Here is a 17,099-nt window from a genome sequence, read left to right as displayed (position 1 = left end):
TAAATGGTGCTGTCTGCCATGGTCAGGTACTGCAATGGGGGCGCTAGGGTTTCATTCATTCATTCATTTTCTACCACTTTTTCCTCAGGAGGGTCGCGGGGGGTGCTGGAGCCTATCCCAGCTGTCTTTGGGCGAGAGGCGGGGTACACCCTGGACTGGTCGCCAGCCAATCACAGGGCACATATAGACAAACAACCATTCACACTCACATTCATACCTATGGACAATTTGGAGTCGCCAATTAACCTAGCATGTTTTTGGAATGTGGGAGGAAACCGGAGTACCCGGAGAAAACCCACGCATGCACGGGGAGAACATGCAAACTCCACACAGAGATGGCCGAGGGTGGAATTGAACCCTGGTCTCCTAGCTGTGAGGTCTGTGTGCTAACCACTCTCCATCGTGCCACCGCGCTAGAGTTTGAAAAGTACAATATTCCACCCTCTTCCTGTTTCCTCCAGGACAGCTAGTAGTCAATAGCTAGTATGTGTGTGCACGCTATGTCTGTGCAAGAGCCATAAGTGAAGTGACAACACCATTAAGGCCACTCCCCCTTTTTAGCTTTTTTTCTGAAACCACTGCTAACCCGGTGGTGGTGTTCTAAAAAAAAAGTGTAATTTGGAGCCCAGGACGGTTAGTACTTTCAAACTCAGCGAATCAACAGTGACTGTCCCATCTGGAAGGCAATCAATAACAGCAGCCTGCCGCATCAGCAGTACAGATCAATCCTGTCAGCACTTGAATGCAACACTGCTTGATGCTCCTTCGTGAAAACTGAAAGCTTTACATCTCTAATGATTCCTGTTTCCATACACTCAATATATGCGAATGAGGTGGGGTGTCCTGGGGTTTTGATAATAGGATTTTGGGTGCACACCAGCTGTGCCATGTGCCACATATAAGCTGCCACATGCTCCCCCTGTCTCCATCAATGAGGATGCTTCAACCATGGTTGAATGAAATGTGAATTTAAAGGTAAGAGAGTGCAAGGAGGTGACTCTATCTGTTAATTAGAAACTCCCATGTTGACAACAAAGGAGGTAATGAATTCCACAAACGGGCTCAAACCCACCCAAGGGGAGACACATATCAGACGCAGGTCTCCAGTGTAGATGGAGGTGCTGGAAAGTGGATCAGAGCGACATGGGACTTTATCCACTTTGTTAATTACAGTCCACTGATGTCAGGAACCAGATGTTGCTCAATGCAATAGCAGCATGGCCAGCATATACAAACATTGTGGGTTTTCTCCTCTTTTTGTCCCCACTTGTCTCTACTTGCCCTGTGTGAGTTCAGGTTTCATCTTACAGGTATGGATTTGTGCTTTCTTTCCTCCGCACTCCACTGTGATACATTTGTGCTGCTCATCACCGCAAGGGAGAAGCTATCTCATAACTTCAAGATGCCACCTTTTTCTGCAGGCCTTTTCATGAAAAATGTGATCCACGTGTGACACTACACGCCATGTAGTTATATAAGGTGATTTGGGGGATTTTTCCACCAGTAGGGCAAACATAATCAATAACACGATCAATAAATAGTTCAATTTGGAGCCATTCTAGGATTTTTAAAATCAAACTGGCAAATGAAAGCAATACCTTTAAGCTCAAGTGTGTAACAAAACACAATAGACTCTAGTGTAAATAACCCACTGACCTGCTTTCATGGAGCCTATGCCTTTTTGGGAAAATGGCTCTCTCTAGCGTTCACATTGGTCACTGCATCCGAAAGTACTCAGCTTGCAGGTGCATCGTACAGACGAACACCATTTCCGCTACTGACAGGAAAAAACATTCCAATGATAAATCAAATTATGACTTACCATAATTTTGAAATTATGATATAAAACTTCATAATGATATGATAATGATTATTAGAACTTATTAGATACAAACTGCGCATGCGCTGTGTGCCACGTGACGGAAAACGCCGGTGAAGCAGGCGGCAACGTGCAGTTTCTATGCTATAATTATGACTTAAATTAAATCAAAATAAATTATACTTTTTAGCTAATAATTTCGACTTTTTAATCCCATAATTATGATTTACTTTTTTTTTTTACTATTATTATTTTTTTCTTTCAGTGGCGGAAACGAGCACCTAGTTATCCAAGAACGAGTCGTTAAAAAATATTTAAACACATTGGAATTAGTTACCGTTTGTGTTAAAGTCTTGGTTAAACTTCAATATTTGCTCCGCCTCGGAAACAATTGTAATCCGTTGAAGTTGTCAGGCAAGATTTATTGCAAATGCAGGAAGTGGATGAATTGAATTGCATAACAATGAATTTTATTTATTTATAATTAAATATTAAGTTTGTGAACATAACATTAAATATAGCTTGTCGCTTAATAGTTATCGCTAATCTTAATGGCTCTTTTTTCTCAAATCACAGAAGTTGAATGACTTTTATTCTGAAAGTCAGAACGGTTTTTCCGTTGTGCCCACGGTCAAGAGACACCGCAGGTAATATAAATGGCTATAAGCTAGTCTACATTCAGCACCAGTGTTCGCTAGGAGCCAACATGTCTCTGAGCGGACTTGAAAGACTCCAGAAATGGCTCTTCGATGCAGTAATGGGGGTACTTTTCATGATGTTTCGGCTTCTGTCACACCGGACGAGTTCCGGATGTGTGAAGAAGCTGCCGCCTATCAGCCACCCGCTTCTTAAAGTATCTGCGACGCAACTCGCCAGAAAGATCCGACGGAGAGAGGTGATCTTCGGCTAACAATCATGCATGGGCTTGGCTGGAAATAATTGTCGAGCTTCGCATTGCACGGGATAACATCCGGTCCTACAGCCATAGAACCAACAGCACACTACTATTTTTTTGTCATTTATAGTTATATTTTTGCATCATAAGATAGCTGTACTTTCAAAGTTAATAATAATAATAATAATAATCCCAATACCTGAAAGAATAATTTAAAACCAATGACTGCTTATTATTTTGCCGTGTTAATGTCACGTTCTACATGCTATGTATACCGTGTGTGTGTGTGTGTAGGTGTCCAGTGTGGAGGTGGTCCAGGCTTATATTGACAGGATCCAGGAAGTCAACCCTCTCATCAACGCTGTTGTCAAAGAAAGGCAAGATACAGTATCATCATTAAGGCCCCAGCACCTAACCATGGTGGTGCCGAGGACCTTTTCAAACTCATTCATTCATTTTCTACCGCTTTTACCTCACGAGGGTCGCGGGGGGTGCTGGAGCCTATCCCAGCTGTCTTCGGGCGTGAGGCGGGGTACACCCTGGACTGGTCGCCAGCCAATCACAGGGCACATATAGACAAACAACCATTCACACTCACATTCATACCTATGGACAATTTGGAATGTGGGAGGAAACCGGAGTACCCGGAGAAAACCCACGCATGCACGGGGAGAACATGCAAACTCCACACAGAGATAGCCGAGGGTGGAATTGAATCCTGGTCTCCTAGCTGTGAGGTCTGCGCCCTTTTCAAACTGCTGTCCATTATTAGTATTATTATTTAAAGCTGTCAAATATTTACAAATTGTCATCAAATTAATCAGTTTTCAAATTTATTAATCATAATTAATCGTCATTTGCCACTGTCTTACATATGCCGATTTCAGGAACAGAAAGATAGACAGGATACAATGATGTACCTCGGTCCAGATCCAGTGAGGACCCTTTATGGACCTGTGACCAATTAAAGTTAATGGGAAATATTTTAGATAATCATGGTTGCAGCAGTTTGCGGGCGTAATTATTTCTGTGATTAGTGTTAAGTGTTAACCCGGTGATGTCACTCAAAATGAGTGAATGCGAACACACGTCATTCGTGGGGACCTGAAGTGAGCATGCAGGAAATAACCACTCTTACAGCCCGGTATGAAAAATATACGACTCATAGCACATGAATTTATAGAACGGCAAGGTGCAAACGAGTGTTAGAGCTTACAAAGTTGTTGGGTAATATTCTGCATTGTACGTTGGTAGTGTATTGTCTGTTTTTATCCCCCTATTGTGTTGCTGTGTGTGTGTGTGTGTGTGTGTGTAGTTGTTTTGACACTAGGAGTAGGAATTGTGTGTGACATGGTGTAGTGAATTAGCTAATATGGTATGTCTCACACAAGTACTGTACACTGCACTTGAGTACCAACTAGTGGCTCAAATGTGACATGACACAATGATGACATGACATAATGATCTTTGAACGATAATCTTATTTAAAGTCGAAATGATCGAATATTGGTCAGTAACTAATAGCACAATTATCAAGCAGTGTTATTGTAAAAGGCTTAGCCTCACAGAAAGCCCTTTAGATCTTCCAGAATCTGCACCTATTCCAGCTGGGTTTCCTTGGACTTCCAAGACGATCTGTTTTAATTTATTCCACCCATAGTCCGCCTCCAGATGATTGGTCACACTCCCAAGCATTCCCGAAGACTTCGGGTCTACTGCCGAAACCCACTTTCTAAATTTGCGGGATTACGGGTTGATAATAAATGAATAAAGCCTTTAGAGACCTACTTGAAAAGTGGTTAGGAGCTACTTGTAGTTTTTTGCGGGACTACCCGTGTTTAAAAAAAACTCAGGTGGACCACTGATTGGTGCTGGTAATTTTCACCCCGCTCCCTGTATGCACACCCTATAATGCACTTACTTATATAAAATAAACACAGTTAGCTTTAACAGTGACATATTTTAGCATGCACTTGCGTCATCGTATCGTGTTTGGTACTGAATGAGTTAACAGCTTCAAATGAACTGAAAATTTAAATCAAGCTAAAGTTTAGCACACAAGCTAGTTTCTTTAATAGTAGCAGACATTTGAATCATAATTTAACCGTGTCATTATGAGCCAAGAAGGGTTGCATTCAAAGACACCACGTAACTTGAGTTGAATGCAAATGTTTTGAGGAAGATGTATTTTGTGGGACTTCCGAGCATACTAAAATACAGCAAATTGTACTTTAGCACTAAGCGGTTATGTTATTGCGAGATAAGAATATTCGCTGACAGTTTATTTAGGCCAAACATATAATAAAGACGTTGTAATTTCAACGCACCGTATTGTGACAGTGATGAAGTGTCATTCTCAGGACAAGCTTGTGTGTTGGAGAAAGATACAGCGGTGTGAAAAAGTATTGCTGTTTTGTTTGTCATACTTGCATGTTTCAGATCATCAAAAAATTTTTAAATATTAGTCAGTGACAACACATTGGACGCAAAATGAAACTTATTAAGGGAGGGAATAAAAAATCCAAACTTCCATGGCCCTGTGTGATCCCCAAACTCTCCCATCACCCGTTAAACATGAATGGAATCGATGAGCCATTTCTAAGACTTCTAGGACTGCAGCAAACCACCGTGAGAGCCATTATCCACATATGGCGAAAAGCATAGTGACGACTCATCTAAGAGGTCACAAAAGACCCCACAACATCCAAAGAAGTCAGGCCTTTTCAAAAACTGCATTTTGTGTTCAGTTGCGTTGATGTTGTGTTAATGTTTACATTTGTTTGATGATCTGAAACAGAAAAAAGTGTGTGGGGGGAGGGGAGGTTATGCCTTTCACACCACTGTATATGATGTTGGAATTGTACTGCTGATGATGTGTTCAGGTCAGGTCGGAATGACGTTGTTGCCCCGTCATATCACCTCATCAAAATCTTACACCGCAAGTAAGAATCCAAGCCCCAACTACTTAATGAGACCACCTGACTGGCTAGCCCCCCCCGCCCCATAAGTTTATACAGATTTGCGACACGTTTCACAGATCTTCACGAAACCTGTTGAGCATCTTGATTTGAAGCAGCCATTTTGAGCGAAAACCAGAGATCATGCAGGATATTGGCATCAAGTCCTGTTTGCCCCCCCCGACTCGCGTGAACCGAGGGCCAGCTTTAATACAGTGTGAGGTTTAAACTGGCCAACCAGCCCTTTTTCTCCCTCCCTGTAAGGTTTTCCTCCGCGCTCCAGGAAGCGGCGCATGTCGACAAGCTGATCAATGAGGAACCAGGAGGAGAGGAGGTTCTGGAGGACCGTCTGCCGTTCCTTGGAGTGCCTGTCTCAGTCAAGGAGTCCTTTAGCCTCCAGGGTAAGAGCCAAAAAATGTGGTCTGAAGGACATTTTATTGCCTGTAGGTTGCTACTTTTGTTTAAATAATTATTACGCACTTTCTGTAAATCCTATAAACACAAATACACTTTTCATCTATCTCCAACTCTATAACTCCACATGCTTCAATGCTACTGTCCTGTCCTCCTCTGTGCTTAGCCTGCGCTAGATCGCCAGCTAAACCCCAAGTAGCTTGCAGCTTCTGTGTTATGCTGTTGACATCAGACAGATTGGAAGAGTGAAACTAAATATAAAGACAAAATACTTATGACTTACATATTCACAGAGAGTGCAACATGTAAAACTTAAATTGGCTGCTTGTACAACAGCATTCAAACTAAAAGAACCAATAAAGTTACATAAGCGTAGCATGAGTCTGCATAAATGAGTTGGCAACCCATCTTGAACTACTAGCATAACACAAACAACAGATTGTAAGAAACGGGTTCAAAATATTACATGTCATTACGACAGAGTATCCGGGCTACTGATTGACAATAAAGTTGTGAATTTATAAGAAAAAAGTCAGAACGAGAAAATAAGTTGTAGTATGAGGAGAATAAAGTCACAAATTTACGAGACAAGTCGTACATGTAATGAATTAAGTTCTAATAAAATGAGGATAACATCATAGTTTTACAAGAAAATAATTAGTAGTATTACGAGAAGAAAGATGTAAATTTGAGAGGGGAAAAGAAGTCATGAAGTCATTCAGCTTTTTTTTTCATTCAGTTTTTGGACATTTTTGCTGAACTTTCAAGGCCCACAGAATACAAACTTTTAGAACTTTTTTTAGGACAACATTGACACAATGTAAAGAAACTTTCATCAGAAAAGGTTTCTTTCTAGCCTTTTTGGGTCTTTATGAATGGGCAGTAGGTTTATATAATAGGGTGGTTTCAGCGAAAACACCCGATTTTCACCAAAAAACAGAAAAGTTAAGCATAGAAGCTAATTCAAGCACAACGGTGACTGACGTCCATATTTTTGGTTTTAGTGACACCTCAAACATTGAACAGTTGTTTACTTCTATGTAAATAAACAAGAAAATATTTTGATAACTGTTTGAAACTGTCCGTTGCCTCCAAGTCTACAAGAGAAAAAAGGTCATACATTTGACTTTTCACGTTTTTTTTTTTTTTTTTTCAATAAAGTCCTAATATCTCGTGAATAAAGTTGTACATTTGCAATAAAAGCAGATCTGCCTTGCCCAAAGGCAGTAACAAGCCGGTACTGTCCAGTCAGTTTTCCGCCTTACATGGCGAAAGTGCAAATGTAACAGGAATAACTTCCCCGGCGTCTATCCCGTACGCTGTACACTATATTCTTAAATGATTCACCACTCCAAATCATTTAGCTTGTCCATCATCCTTCAATATAATTGCGATACAACATCTACTATATATTTTAACTTTATGACATTTAAAAATAATTCTGTATGTAAAGTATGTGTGCTAGCAAGGGCGTGTGTATTTAACATGCAAATATATAATAACTTATCCTTTCACTTTGCATGAGTCTGCATGAATTATTTAGTATTGGACTACCAGCATAAAGTAAACTAGCTTAAATGTCTTTGCAAACATATCGGAATAAACATGTGCAAGTTGTTGACAGCACATTTCAGTATACTATTTCTGAGCAGACAAAATATTGATACAAGTGGGTGTGGCTTCTGCAGAGTTGATTTTCACCAAAATATGGCTTATTAAAATATAGCGTATGTATAAATGTACTAACACTTGGATGTGAGCTAAGTCTTTCACTGTTGAGTCTCCTTTTACCTTATTGTTGTTGCTCCGACATCAGGCATGCCCTTCACAACGGGCATCATTGCCAGGCGTGGAATCGTGGCCGCCACTGATGCCCCCCCCGTGGCCCTGATGAAGCGGGCAGGCGCCATCCCGCTGGGTGTGACCAACACCAGTGAGGGGTGCATGTGGTCCGAGTCGCACAACCACCTGTGGGGCATCACCAGCAACCCGTACAACCTGGAGAGGATACCAGGAGGAAGCTCAGGTTAGGCTCTCAATGAATCATTTTACATACAACAGTGATTTTCATTTTAATGTTACCCTCCGTCAGGTGGAGAGGGAAGCTTGTTGGCCGCGGCGGGTGCAGTCATTGGGATGGGCTCAGACATTGGCGGCAGCATCCGCATGCCCTGCTTCTTTAATGGCGTATTCGGCCATAAGACCACGCCCGGTAGGACAACCAAGCAAAAACATCACTCCAACTACCATAAGCTTGCTGTATTACTCCTGCAGGTGTGGTGTCAAATGACAACCAGTACCCTCCCGCCACGGGCAGACATGCCGACTACTTGAGCAGTGGGCCCATGTGCCGCTACGCTGAGGACCTGCTCCCCATGCTGAGAATCATGGCAGGACCCAACGCTCACATGTGAGAGTCCATGTTTGCTTCACTTCTTGTACATGTCCTAATACTTCAGTGTGCAGGCTGTCCTTGAGTGAGAAGGTGGACTTGAAGAAGCTGCGGTTCTTCACCATCCCAGATGATGGCGGCTCTATTCTAACCAGCCCAGTCAGTCAAGAGCTGAAACAGATCCAGAGGAAGGTGAGCTTTTATTAACATGTTTCTCATGTTTGGAGGTCATAACAGGCTCTAGGAAGGCATAGTCCTGGAAGAAAATCAGTCACAACATCTCGATAGACCAAAATGGGAACAGTGAGCCCATTTGTCAGTTGGATAGTCTTTGTGTGGCGGGTGGAGGCGGGCTGGTAGTAGGTTGCAGTCTATAGTTATTTTTTCATTCTACTTTTGTTAAGACTGTTAAAATCTTGTCTCGTAGACCTGATTATGTGTATTGTCTCATCTCGTGAACAGTCACATGACACCTGTATTCAAAAAAAGTCACTTTTGCATAAGGGATCAAACTCACATTGCATTTCCACTCAGGTGGTAGAGAGTCTGGAAGCTGATCTCGGAGTGACAGTCCAAGAGGTGCACTTCCCCGAGCTCCAACATGGTTTCCAAATCTGGGACACCTTCATGAGTCTTCCCAGCAGAGATGGCAAGGTGCGAGGAGACGACACTTAACATTGAGGGGAGAGGGGGGGGGGCATGTACGCTAAATGTGTTCTCCTGCAGCCTCCTGCTGCCTTCGCTGATGTTCTGGGAGAGGTGGGCCGCCCAGTGTGGCCTTTCTGGGAGCTCCTGAAACGCATACTGGGCAAATCGGAACACACCATTGCAGCCATTGGTGAGTGTCAATGTCCTTTTTAATCAAACGCTACCATGAATTAATGTGCATGTGGGGCCTACAGGTCTGACTTTGCTAGAGAAGATGCACGTGTCCAAACCATCCACTGTCCTTATCCAGATGAAGGAGAAGCTCCAGGAGCAAGTGGAGGAGCTGCTGGGGACTGATGGAGTGTTTCTTTACCCATCATACACCAGAGTGGCCCCCAAACACCACCACAGTCTGTTTAGACCCTTTGACTTCGCCTACACCGGTAGTGTAGTACTGTACTCTGTTGTTTGTCATTATATTTCAACAAGTAAAATCATATTACCCCTTTCTTAGGGATCATAAATACTCTGGGCCTGCCCGCCACTCAGTGCCCTTTGGGGCTTAATGAGGAGGGTCTCCCCCTGGGGGTTCAGGTGGTGACAGGGAAGCTGCAGGATCGTCAGTCCCTGGCTGTGGCACTCCACCTGGAGAAGGCCTTTGGGGGCTGGAGGGAGCCAGGGGGCAACTAGAGCATCTTCCCACCAGCTGAATGTCATACTGGGATCTTTCATGTGCTACTAAAATCTCTGCAATGATTTCATGCCGCTTCCAAAATGTGTTTTTGGGGGGTTGCTTCATGGAGGTAAGCGTAGGTGCTGTAGTTTAAGGATTATTAATTAGAAAGAAAAGGAAAAGAATTGAACAATACCAAATGTTGCAAGGAAACAGAAGACACACAAGGCAAGCAATGTTAGCATTGTAATTCTTAGGTGCTGATATCGACTGTAGCGCCGTTTAATGCCGCAACGCTCCTTAATCACATAATAAAAATATCTCAACTCCTTTTTCTCATGTACACTGACAAGCACATACACCTCAAAGACCAATTGGAATAGTTTTAATTGACTCACACAGATGACCAATGTCTTAACAGTCTGTCGATTTTCTTCCCCTTGACTGGGGGAAAAAAAACAAAGGCGGGGTGGGCAAAAAATGTTTCCAACAAAAGAAGCGCTCAGTGTTTGAGACACATTCATCCAAAATGTCAGGTTGAAAAGGTGCCTGGTGGAGACGAACTGAAATAACCAAATGAGAGCAAAACATTCTCCTGCACATGTGCGCCGGCTGCTCCATTTGGCCCCAATGTGGAATCAAAACTGAACGTGTGTAAACAATCAGAAAATGTGAACATAGGGTGAAGTCCACCTGTTTTACCCGCTCATGAGGTGTTGGTGATGGGTTTGTACTTTTTGAGGCGGGTCCACTGGCCTGTGGAGTAGTTCATTTCGAATACAGTGTCCACCAGCATGGTGGTGCTGCCCGTGCCGTCTGCTTTGGGCAAAACCTCTGTGTGCTCGCTCAGCTTGATCTGGATAATGTCACCCTGCTCTGGACACGGGTTCTCTGCAAAAGAAGTGCATGCTGCTTTTACGAGGATGCAACATCTGATGGAATTGAAGCATCTTTTTCACTATTTTAAGTACATCAGTGGAGTGAACGGGGACATTGTGTACCTCTGGATCCTGCCATAAAGCCCAGGATGAGGGCCTTCTCTGGTCTGGTGACCTTGTTGGCCGTCTTGAACATCTCTTGAGCTGCGTACATCTGGTCTCTCTGAGAGGTATGAAGCAGAAAATTAACAGTCTGCGTCCAAATATATTTTCCTATGCATTGTGGCCACTGGACCGCATGCTGTAATGTGGTATTTTAGCTTATGTTCAAAATGTGATTCAATCTCCTTATATATTCAGTTATTTAAATAATAGTAATTACTTTAATATTTAATGATTGTGCTTAAACTCCTTGAGGAGCCTAGCATGTTCTGGCATGCACAGCTGGAGGATGTGTAAAATAAAATACGAGTAACAGTGACTTTGTACCGTAAGTGAGAGATTCTTTTTGGGCTGAGGCTGTGTTGGTGTGGGGGCGGGTGTTGGTGTGGGTGTCTGAGGGGTGTTGGGAGGCTGGGTGGGTGCCTCAGGCTGGCCCGCGGTGGCAGCAGCTGGTGGCCCATTGCTGGCGGGGGTGGATGCCGGTGTGCTGGGGGATGTCGGGGTGGCCGGGTTGGCCGCGGTGTTGGCGTTGTACATGGGTGTCCTTTGCTTGTATTGGCCTGGGAGAGTGGCAGCGGCGGTGCCTGCGCCTGCCGTCGCCGACTCCTCCGGCTGTCGGGCCAACTGAAGCGTCTCCCGCCCTGACCCACCCGCGTTTGCTTTGGGGCGGGGAAGGAACAAAAAGACTCGGTGAAGTGAAGGGAGGAGGTTCTGCTGTTGTGGGACGTTCTCTCACCTGGCTGTGCCTCGGAACTGGGAATGTAGGAGGAAGATGGAACCATGCTGGGCGTGGCTGGTAAGTAGCTGGTTGATGGAAGAGGATTCTCGTTGAGCGCCCCCAGTTTCTGGAGCAGAGAAGACCTGTTAGACCTCTGCTACAGCTATTCTTACACAAGACATGTAGGTTAAAGCACCTGTGCAGAGACGAGACCGGCAGCATAATCCGGTGTGGTGTTCTCCACCACCGCTTCTTCTTTGGCTGCTTTCTCGTCTGCTTCTGTGTCTACAAAACACACACGGCAAGTTCACGTCTCACAACTACAATTACACAGCACATCGTAATTGTTGTTACCCAAAGTCTTTCGTCTCCTTTTTGCCTCTCTTCCGGCTCCGACCATGTTCAGCTCGGAAATATCTAACAGCTGTAGAGAATAGGGAGGGAAAAAAAGCTTTAAAATCGTAGCTCATGGTCAATGATCACCACAGCAGCGTCATCATTATACCTTGACCCCACGCTCCTTGCGCAGCGGCGTGCGTGCGGGAGCGATGGGCGTGCGGTTGCTGGGTGGGCTAAACATACTGGGTGCTGTAGGGCTGCGGAATGGGGCCTTAGGAATCCCCTTGAGAGGCGCTGAGAGACAAAAACAGTGACTGTTGTAAATGTGTAATAACATTGTGCTGCTCATATGAACAGCATGATATGAGCTACAGATTAACTTGGGGTAAATGGAAGTGAGCTACAGTATCTTACAAATGTCAGTACTCCCCTCACAATTCAACAAGGGACAATAGAGGGTCAACTTGTATATACTCTAACAATTTAGACCAGGGGTCTCAAACAAGCGGCCCGAGGGACACTAGCTTGAGGCCCCCGCCTTGATATGAAAGTTAAATGTTAGTGTGGCCCGCGCAAGTTTGATATGGATGCTGTATGGTATCATGTACCCAGAAAAAATTATTACGTTTGATTAATGTTCATGTTAAAGGTTAAATAACTGTTAATAGTTGTCCTCCCTATCCGTGTGGAAGTGGTAAGTTTTGGGCTTTTTAAGTTTAAAGGAAATAATTTGGAGGCTACTGTTTAGGTCGCTAGCTCTCTAGTTTGCGAGTTAACATGTGTCACAAGACCCTGCAGTTGCGCAATATGTTGTAAATAAAAAGAGTATAAATGTGACTATAGTCGTGTTTTGTCATGTCTACAGGGCTCTAATAATGCTTTGTTAATTTTAATCTTAAAAAAATAATTTGTCTACCCACCAACTATATGTGGTTTCTTAAGTTTTTATTATTTGCCATTTTATTATTATTATTATTATTTATTTATTTATTACTGATTGATTTTCTTTATTCTTGATTTGTTTATTTATTTTTAATCTTATTTTGTGTAGAAAAATAAAAATTAAAATATTTGAGGACAGTGGAAAGTTTTATCAGAGCTTTTCTTGTAGAAAATCGGAACCAAAGCAAAGTTTATTCATTTTTCTGTTTTTAATAAATGCGTTTTTTGTTGTTTTTTGGAAAACCTGATGCGGCCCAGCCTCGCCCAGACCCTAGCTCCAGTGGCCAGGTAAATTGAGTTTGAGACCACTGATTTAGACAATGCTGTTAAAGCTGTACTGTTGTACACGGCCATTCAGCCAAGGCTTTCTATTGTATTGTCCGTTGAGAGGACTGCACATAAAGCTTGCTGAAATATTTTTGTGAGATACTGTGGACTTTGTAGGCGCAGCCCTCACTTGTCGTGTCAATTTTTTTGACTAATCCTCTCCCTTTGGCATGGAAAGGCACTCCGGCGGTCTTTTTCAGCTGCTGCGCTGTCTCTGTGGCTGGGATAACAAAAACAAAACATTTACTTAAGTACACGACTGGTACCAAGGAAGAGGAGGAAAAAGTCAATTACATTTCTGCAATAGCTCGGCTCTGAGTGTAGCACTCTTGGGCTTCCTCTTCAGTTGGAAATGTTTAACGGGGGGCGTAAGGGGTCCCACCAGTGTGGTTAATGCACTCTTATTCAGGTATTGGCACTCCAGAGGAAGCATAGCTGATGCCTCACACTCCCCCACTGGATGGAAACAAACACATCATCAATAGCAGGCAACAAAACAAAAACAAACCGTACTACCTTTCTCCCTGAGCTCTCCTAGGATGTCCTGCACGTTTGGATTCTGCTCCTCCAAGTCCAAATTGAGAGAGCCTGTCTCTGGAAAGGACTTGAGGATGTCTGCAACCATGAGCACCCAGGGCTCGGAGTCCACCGTGGCCAGCTGGATTATCTCCGAGAGAGCCTCCTTCATCTGGACATAAAAATGAGGCTACCATCAGAGCACACAAGGAACAAATGCAATGGGAAAATGCAGCAAATAATAAATGTTGTAATGCTACAGGATCAAAAACAAATGCAAAGTGCTGCAAATGCCCAAAACACAAAAACAACTGCATGACAAAAATGCTACAAGTTCATAAAACAAAACTGAAGTCTACAAGGCTAATTTTGGAAAGGTACATTTTCCTTCCGGATTCAGGAAGCGGTTCAGAATTTGCCACAATGTTTGCCTATCACTCAGCGATATAAACCCCTCAGGCTTAGACATTCAAATGTGGGGTTTTGTGGCGAGAGTAAGTCAGTTGAGCGTGTGGAAAGTGTTTGTCGATGGTTTGGAGGGTTTGGTTAGTACGGTTATTTTCATTTGGAGTTCAGAGAGAGAAGATATGGAGCAGTCTAGAAAATTTCTCCTGTGTGGGAACATTTTGACTTGATCGGTTCGAATAAGTAAGCCAAATCCAACACTATTAAGAGATGGTATGTTTGCATTTCAAAACCTGTATTTTCACTGTTTCCCGTTATTGAAAGGTGAAGTGCTTATTGTGTTTCAAGGAGTTGGGGTACAATAATAACACCTCATCCATGTTAAGGCATTACCATGCTTTTCGTGAACATAAAGACGAAACTGAACCTTCACCCATCCATGGTAATGTTAATATTACTACATAATAAAATTAACTTATTACAATATTACTAAAACAAATTTTCCGGGTTAACTTAAGTTCATTGTGCAAATGAGAGATCACACAAGAAAACAAGAGTTGGATGAGGCCCTTGTTGACATGGTTGTCAAAGATACACAACCCTAAAGCATAGTGGAGATGTTGTATCAAAAAAGAGCAATCGACTCAAACCAAAAATTGGTAAGAAAAAAATATTTTTGAATAAAATCTCCCATGTTCTGTCCACGTTACACAAGAATACATCTTCATAGTTACACAAGCACTTTCCCTGAGCCCATGCCACGTGACATAAAACCATGATGAAGCCATATCACACGACACGGGAAGCATTTATGGACAAGAACACATTCAGCATTTTATATATACCGTATATTTTATCTCACAGTTCATAGATTAATCATTTGGTTACACAATTTTTTGCAGTATGTAATCGTTTCCAAGAGCCAAAACAGATCAGCATTCATTGCATCACACATGAAGATACAGCCGCCTGTAATTGTATCCAAGGCCATCAGGTGGTCTTGTGTGCACATGAACCTCTTCTGAACCAATTGACTGAAATGGTTCAAAGCCTCATAGGGCTTCATCTCGCCAACATGAGACGTTAGCAGTTCGGGTCATTTCCCTCAAGCAGCCACAGAAACAGTTCATTTGATGCGTAACAAAAACAGATACAGTGCCAGTGAGGCTGTATACTGATAACATTAGGGTTTGACATCATGAGACCAGAGAGCTACATTTCAGCGTATCTTCAGATAATCGAGAGGGTCTGGAGAACATGGGCAGAAGACAGAATCTACTACTGTTCAGCAAGCGTGAGATGCCAGAGACCACTCTTCAACTTCATTAGCGACATGCTGCCAGTGGCTGGGACACCCAGACAGCGTTCACATTGGTCAAACCAAAACAGAGCGGTTCTCATTCGCGTCCTCAAGTTTCAAGACAAAGAGTTTATCTATTGGAAATCAACACAGTAAGACATCACACATAATGTGGCCAAGTTAACAATCACCCCTTGGTCTGGATTCATCGCGAATTCAATCCTGTCACAAAGATGTTCATCAATATGAAGGCCCTTTGCCTATAATCTTTTTTGGTAGCCGCTGAAATAGCATGTCACAATACTTTGTTCCGGGGTTCATATTTGTGCCGAGTTGTTCACAACATATCGTTTTTCATGAGAAAATTGAGCTACTTCCGCAGGTATAGTATAGTGCCTTTACTGTGTCCTTTCACATCTCAATGTGTCAGAGACGTGGAATGCATATCTAGCTACATCATGGATTAGCTTACAATTCTGTGGGTAAATACAAGTAAGTGACAGACTGTATTGCTATATTTATTGTGAAGCCCATTTGACATTACATATTATATTATACGAACAGTATATATATATTAATACATACATATTAACATACGTTAATGTGAGGCATGGCATCAACACAACTTAATTTGTTATTTGATGTGCCAATTTCAAAAGTTCTCATTTGCCAAACATGCCATAGGAGCACTTTGAGAGGCACTGGCTGCAGTAAAATTATAGTTATTTTATTTTGAATTGAAATTAATTTGTACTTCTATGGCAGTTAAGGTCTTTTTACTCACTTTTTCGTCTCTCAAATGAGCTTATACTTTTTCCCCCGAAAGCATTTTCCATAATATGCAAAATAGACGATGACGCCATACAGCTACGGCCAATAGCCATTTTTCTTACTGAAAAGTTGGCAACAGTGCACTAGTACCGAGACTTCAATCAAACGCAAGATACAAGTGATGTGAAGGAGTTATCATGGCACCGCCCCCCACCCCGTTCCATTCCGTGTCGTGTTCCAATCACACCGTCATAATGTCTGAACGAAAGCTGTTGAGCTAATGGTAAGCTAGATAGCATACTACTGGAAACAAGCAATTGTGTGCTAAAATTGGAGTTTTGTAATTATGTCGTGAAGACGTTCTCCGGTAAAGTTTAGGTGTAAGATTCGAATTGGGTGCACGGGAAAAAAGACAGTTTTCCGCTTAATTTTGTAGCTACTCTCGTCAGCTTCCGCGGTATTGCAAGCTAACAAGCTAATGCTAACAGAAGTAGTTAACTGTATTACGGCACAATAGAGTGCATTTCCAAATCACAATATGGTTACTATAATTAAAAAAATAAACTAGCACTTATTAGTTAGCCACCACTGTGTGGCTTAAAGCCGACCTGGTGGGTGAGCAGGACGCCTAATGCACGGAACCCACCTCGTCCACGGTCCGCCGAGGAAGATGGAGCATCCCGAGTAAGAGTTTGAGCTTGACCGGTGGCGACAAGCTGGAGAAGCAGAGCCGTATGTTGTCGATCACGGACACGGTGAGGAGCGATGCGATGCTCGGCGGCGTCCACAGCTCGTCCGTGGAGCCGAGTTTGTTGTGAAGCCACAGGCCAGTGTCGCTGTCCTTCATCGACGCCATCTTGGAAAAAGAAGTGTTTTGAGTTCGGGCATTTTAATGGACTACTAAGAAAACAGCAGTCAGGACCCCGCCCACATCTGTTTGGAG

At 43.0% G+C, this 17,099-nt stretch overlaps 2 protein-coding genes across 2 annotated transcripts; one reads left to right on the top strand and one right to left on the bottom strand.

Moving 5' to 3' along the window:
- Positions 1-2,434: 2,434 nt before the first annotated feature.
- faah2b (fatty acid amide hydrolase 2b) lies at positions 2,435-10,042 on the top strand. Its single transcript, XM_058067303.2, has 11 exons — positions 2,435-2,714; positions 3,009-3,091; positions 5,936-6,072; positions 7,902-8,111; positions 8,178-8,297; positions 8,360-8,495; positions 8,552-8,669; positions 9,012-9,131; positions 9,204-9,315; positions 9,380-9,568; positions 9,640-10,042. The coding sequence occupies exons 1-11, from the start codon at positions 2,526-2,528 to the stop codon at positions 9,813-9,815; spliced, it is 1,590 nt and encodes a 529-aa protein (XP_057923286.2). The 5' UTR covers positions 2,435-2,525; the 3' UTR covers positions 9,816-10,042.
- Positions 10,043-10,167: 125 nt separating this feature from the next.
- Positions 10,168-17,044, bottom strand: nelfa (negative elongation factor complex member A). The gene is made up of 11 exons (XM_058067302.2): positions 16,803-17,044; positions 13,681-13,852; positions 13,459-13,620; positions 13,295-13,384; positions 12,062-12,189; positions 11,911-11,980; positions 11,753-11,841; positions 11,575-11,683; positions 11,166-11,497; positions 10,800-10,899; positions 10,168-10,689 (listed from the first exon to the last, which is right to left on the bottom strand). The coding sequence occupies exons 1-11, from the start codon at positions 17,010-17,012 to the stop codon at positions 10,505-10,507; spliced, it is 1,647 nt and encodes a 548-aa protein (XP_057923285.1). The 5' UTR covers positions 17,013-17,044; the 3' UTR covers positions 10,168-10,504.
- Positions 17,045-17,099: the final 55 nt, after the last annotated feature.

The sequence above is a fragment of the Doryrhamphus excisus genome, linkage group LG2 (genome assembly GCF_037039965.1).
Source record: "Doryrhamphus excisus strain RoL-2023G ecotype Guam linkage group LG2, RoL_Dexc_Guam_v1.1, whole genome shotgun sequence".
In the NCBI taxonomy this organism is placed as follows: Eukaryota; Metazoa; Chordata; class Actinopteri; order Syngnathiformes; family Syngnathidae; genus Doryrhamphus; species Doryrhamphus excisus.
The sequence above is the reverse complement of the archived record's forward strand: the minus strand, read 5'-3'. Positions and strand labels throughout refer to the sequence as shown.

Bases quoted from the DNA above. Each gene is read 5' to 3' on its own strand.
- faah2b (XM_058067303.2), top strand. From the start codon at position 2,526: ATGTCTCTGAGCGGACTTGAAAGACTCCAGAAATGGCTCTTCGATGCA. The intron at 3,092-5,935 runs GCAAGATACAGT...CCTCCCTGTAAG, and splicing joins AACGCTGTTGTCAAAGAAAG to GTTTTCCTCCGCGCTCCAGG. The intron at 9,316-9,379 runs GTGAGTGTCAAT...TGGGGCCTACAG, and splicing joins ACACACCATTGCAGCCATTG to GTCTGACTTTGCTAGAGAAG.
- nelfa (XM_058067302.2), bottom strand. From the start codon at position 17,012: ATGGCGTCGATGAAGGACAGCGACACTGGCCTGTGGCTTCACAACAAA. The intron at 13,621-13,680 runs GTAGTACGGTTT...GTTTCCATCCAG, and splicing joins AGGAGAGCTCAGGGAGAAAG to TGGGGGAGTGTGAGGCATCA. The intron at 10,690-10,799 runs GTACACAATGTC...CTTCTTTTGCAG, and splicing joins CTTTATGGCAGGATCCAGAG to AGAACCCGTGTCCAGAGCAG.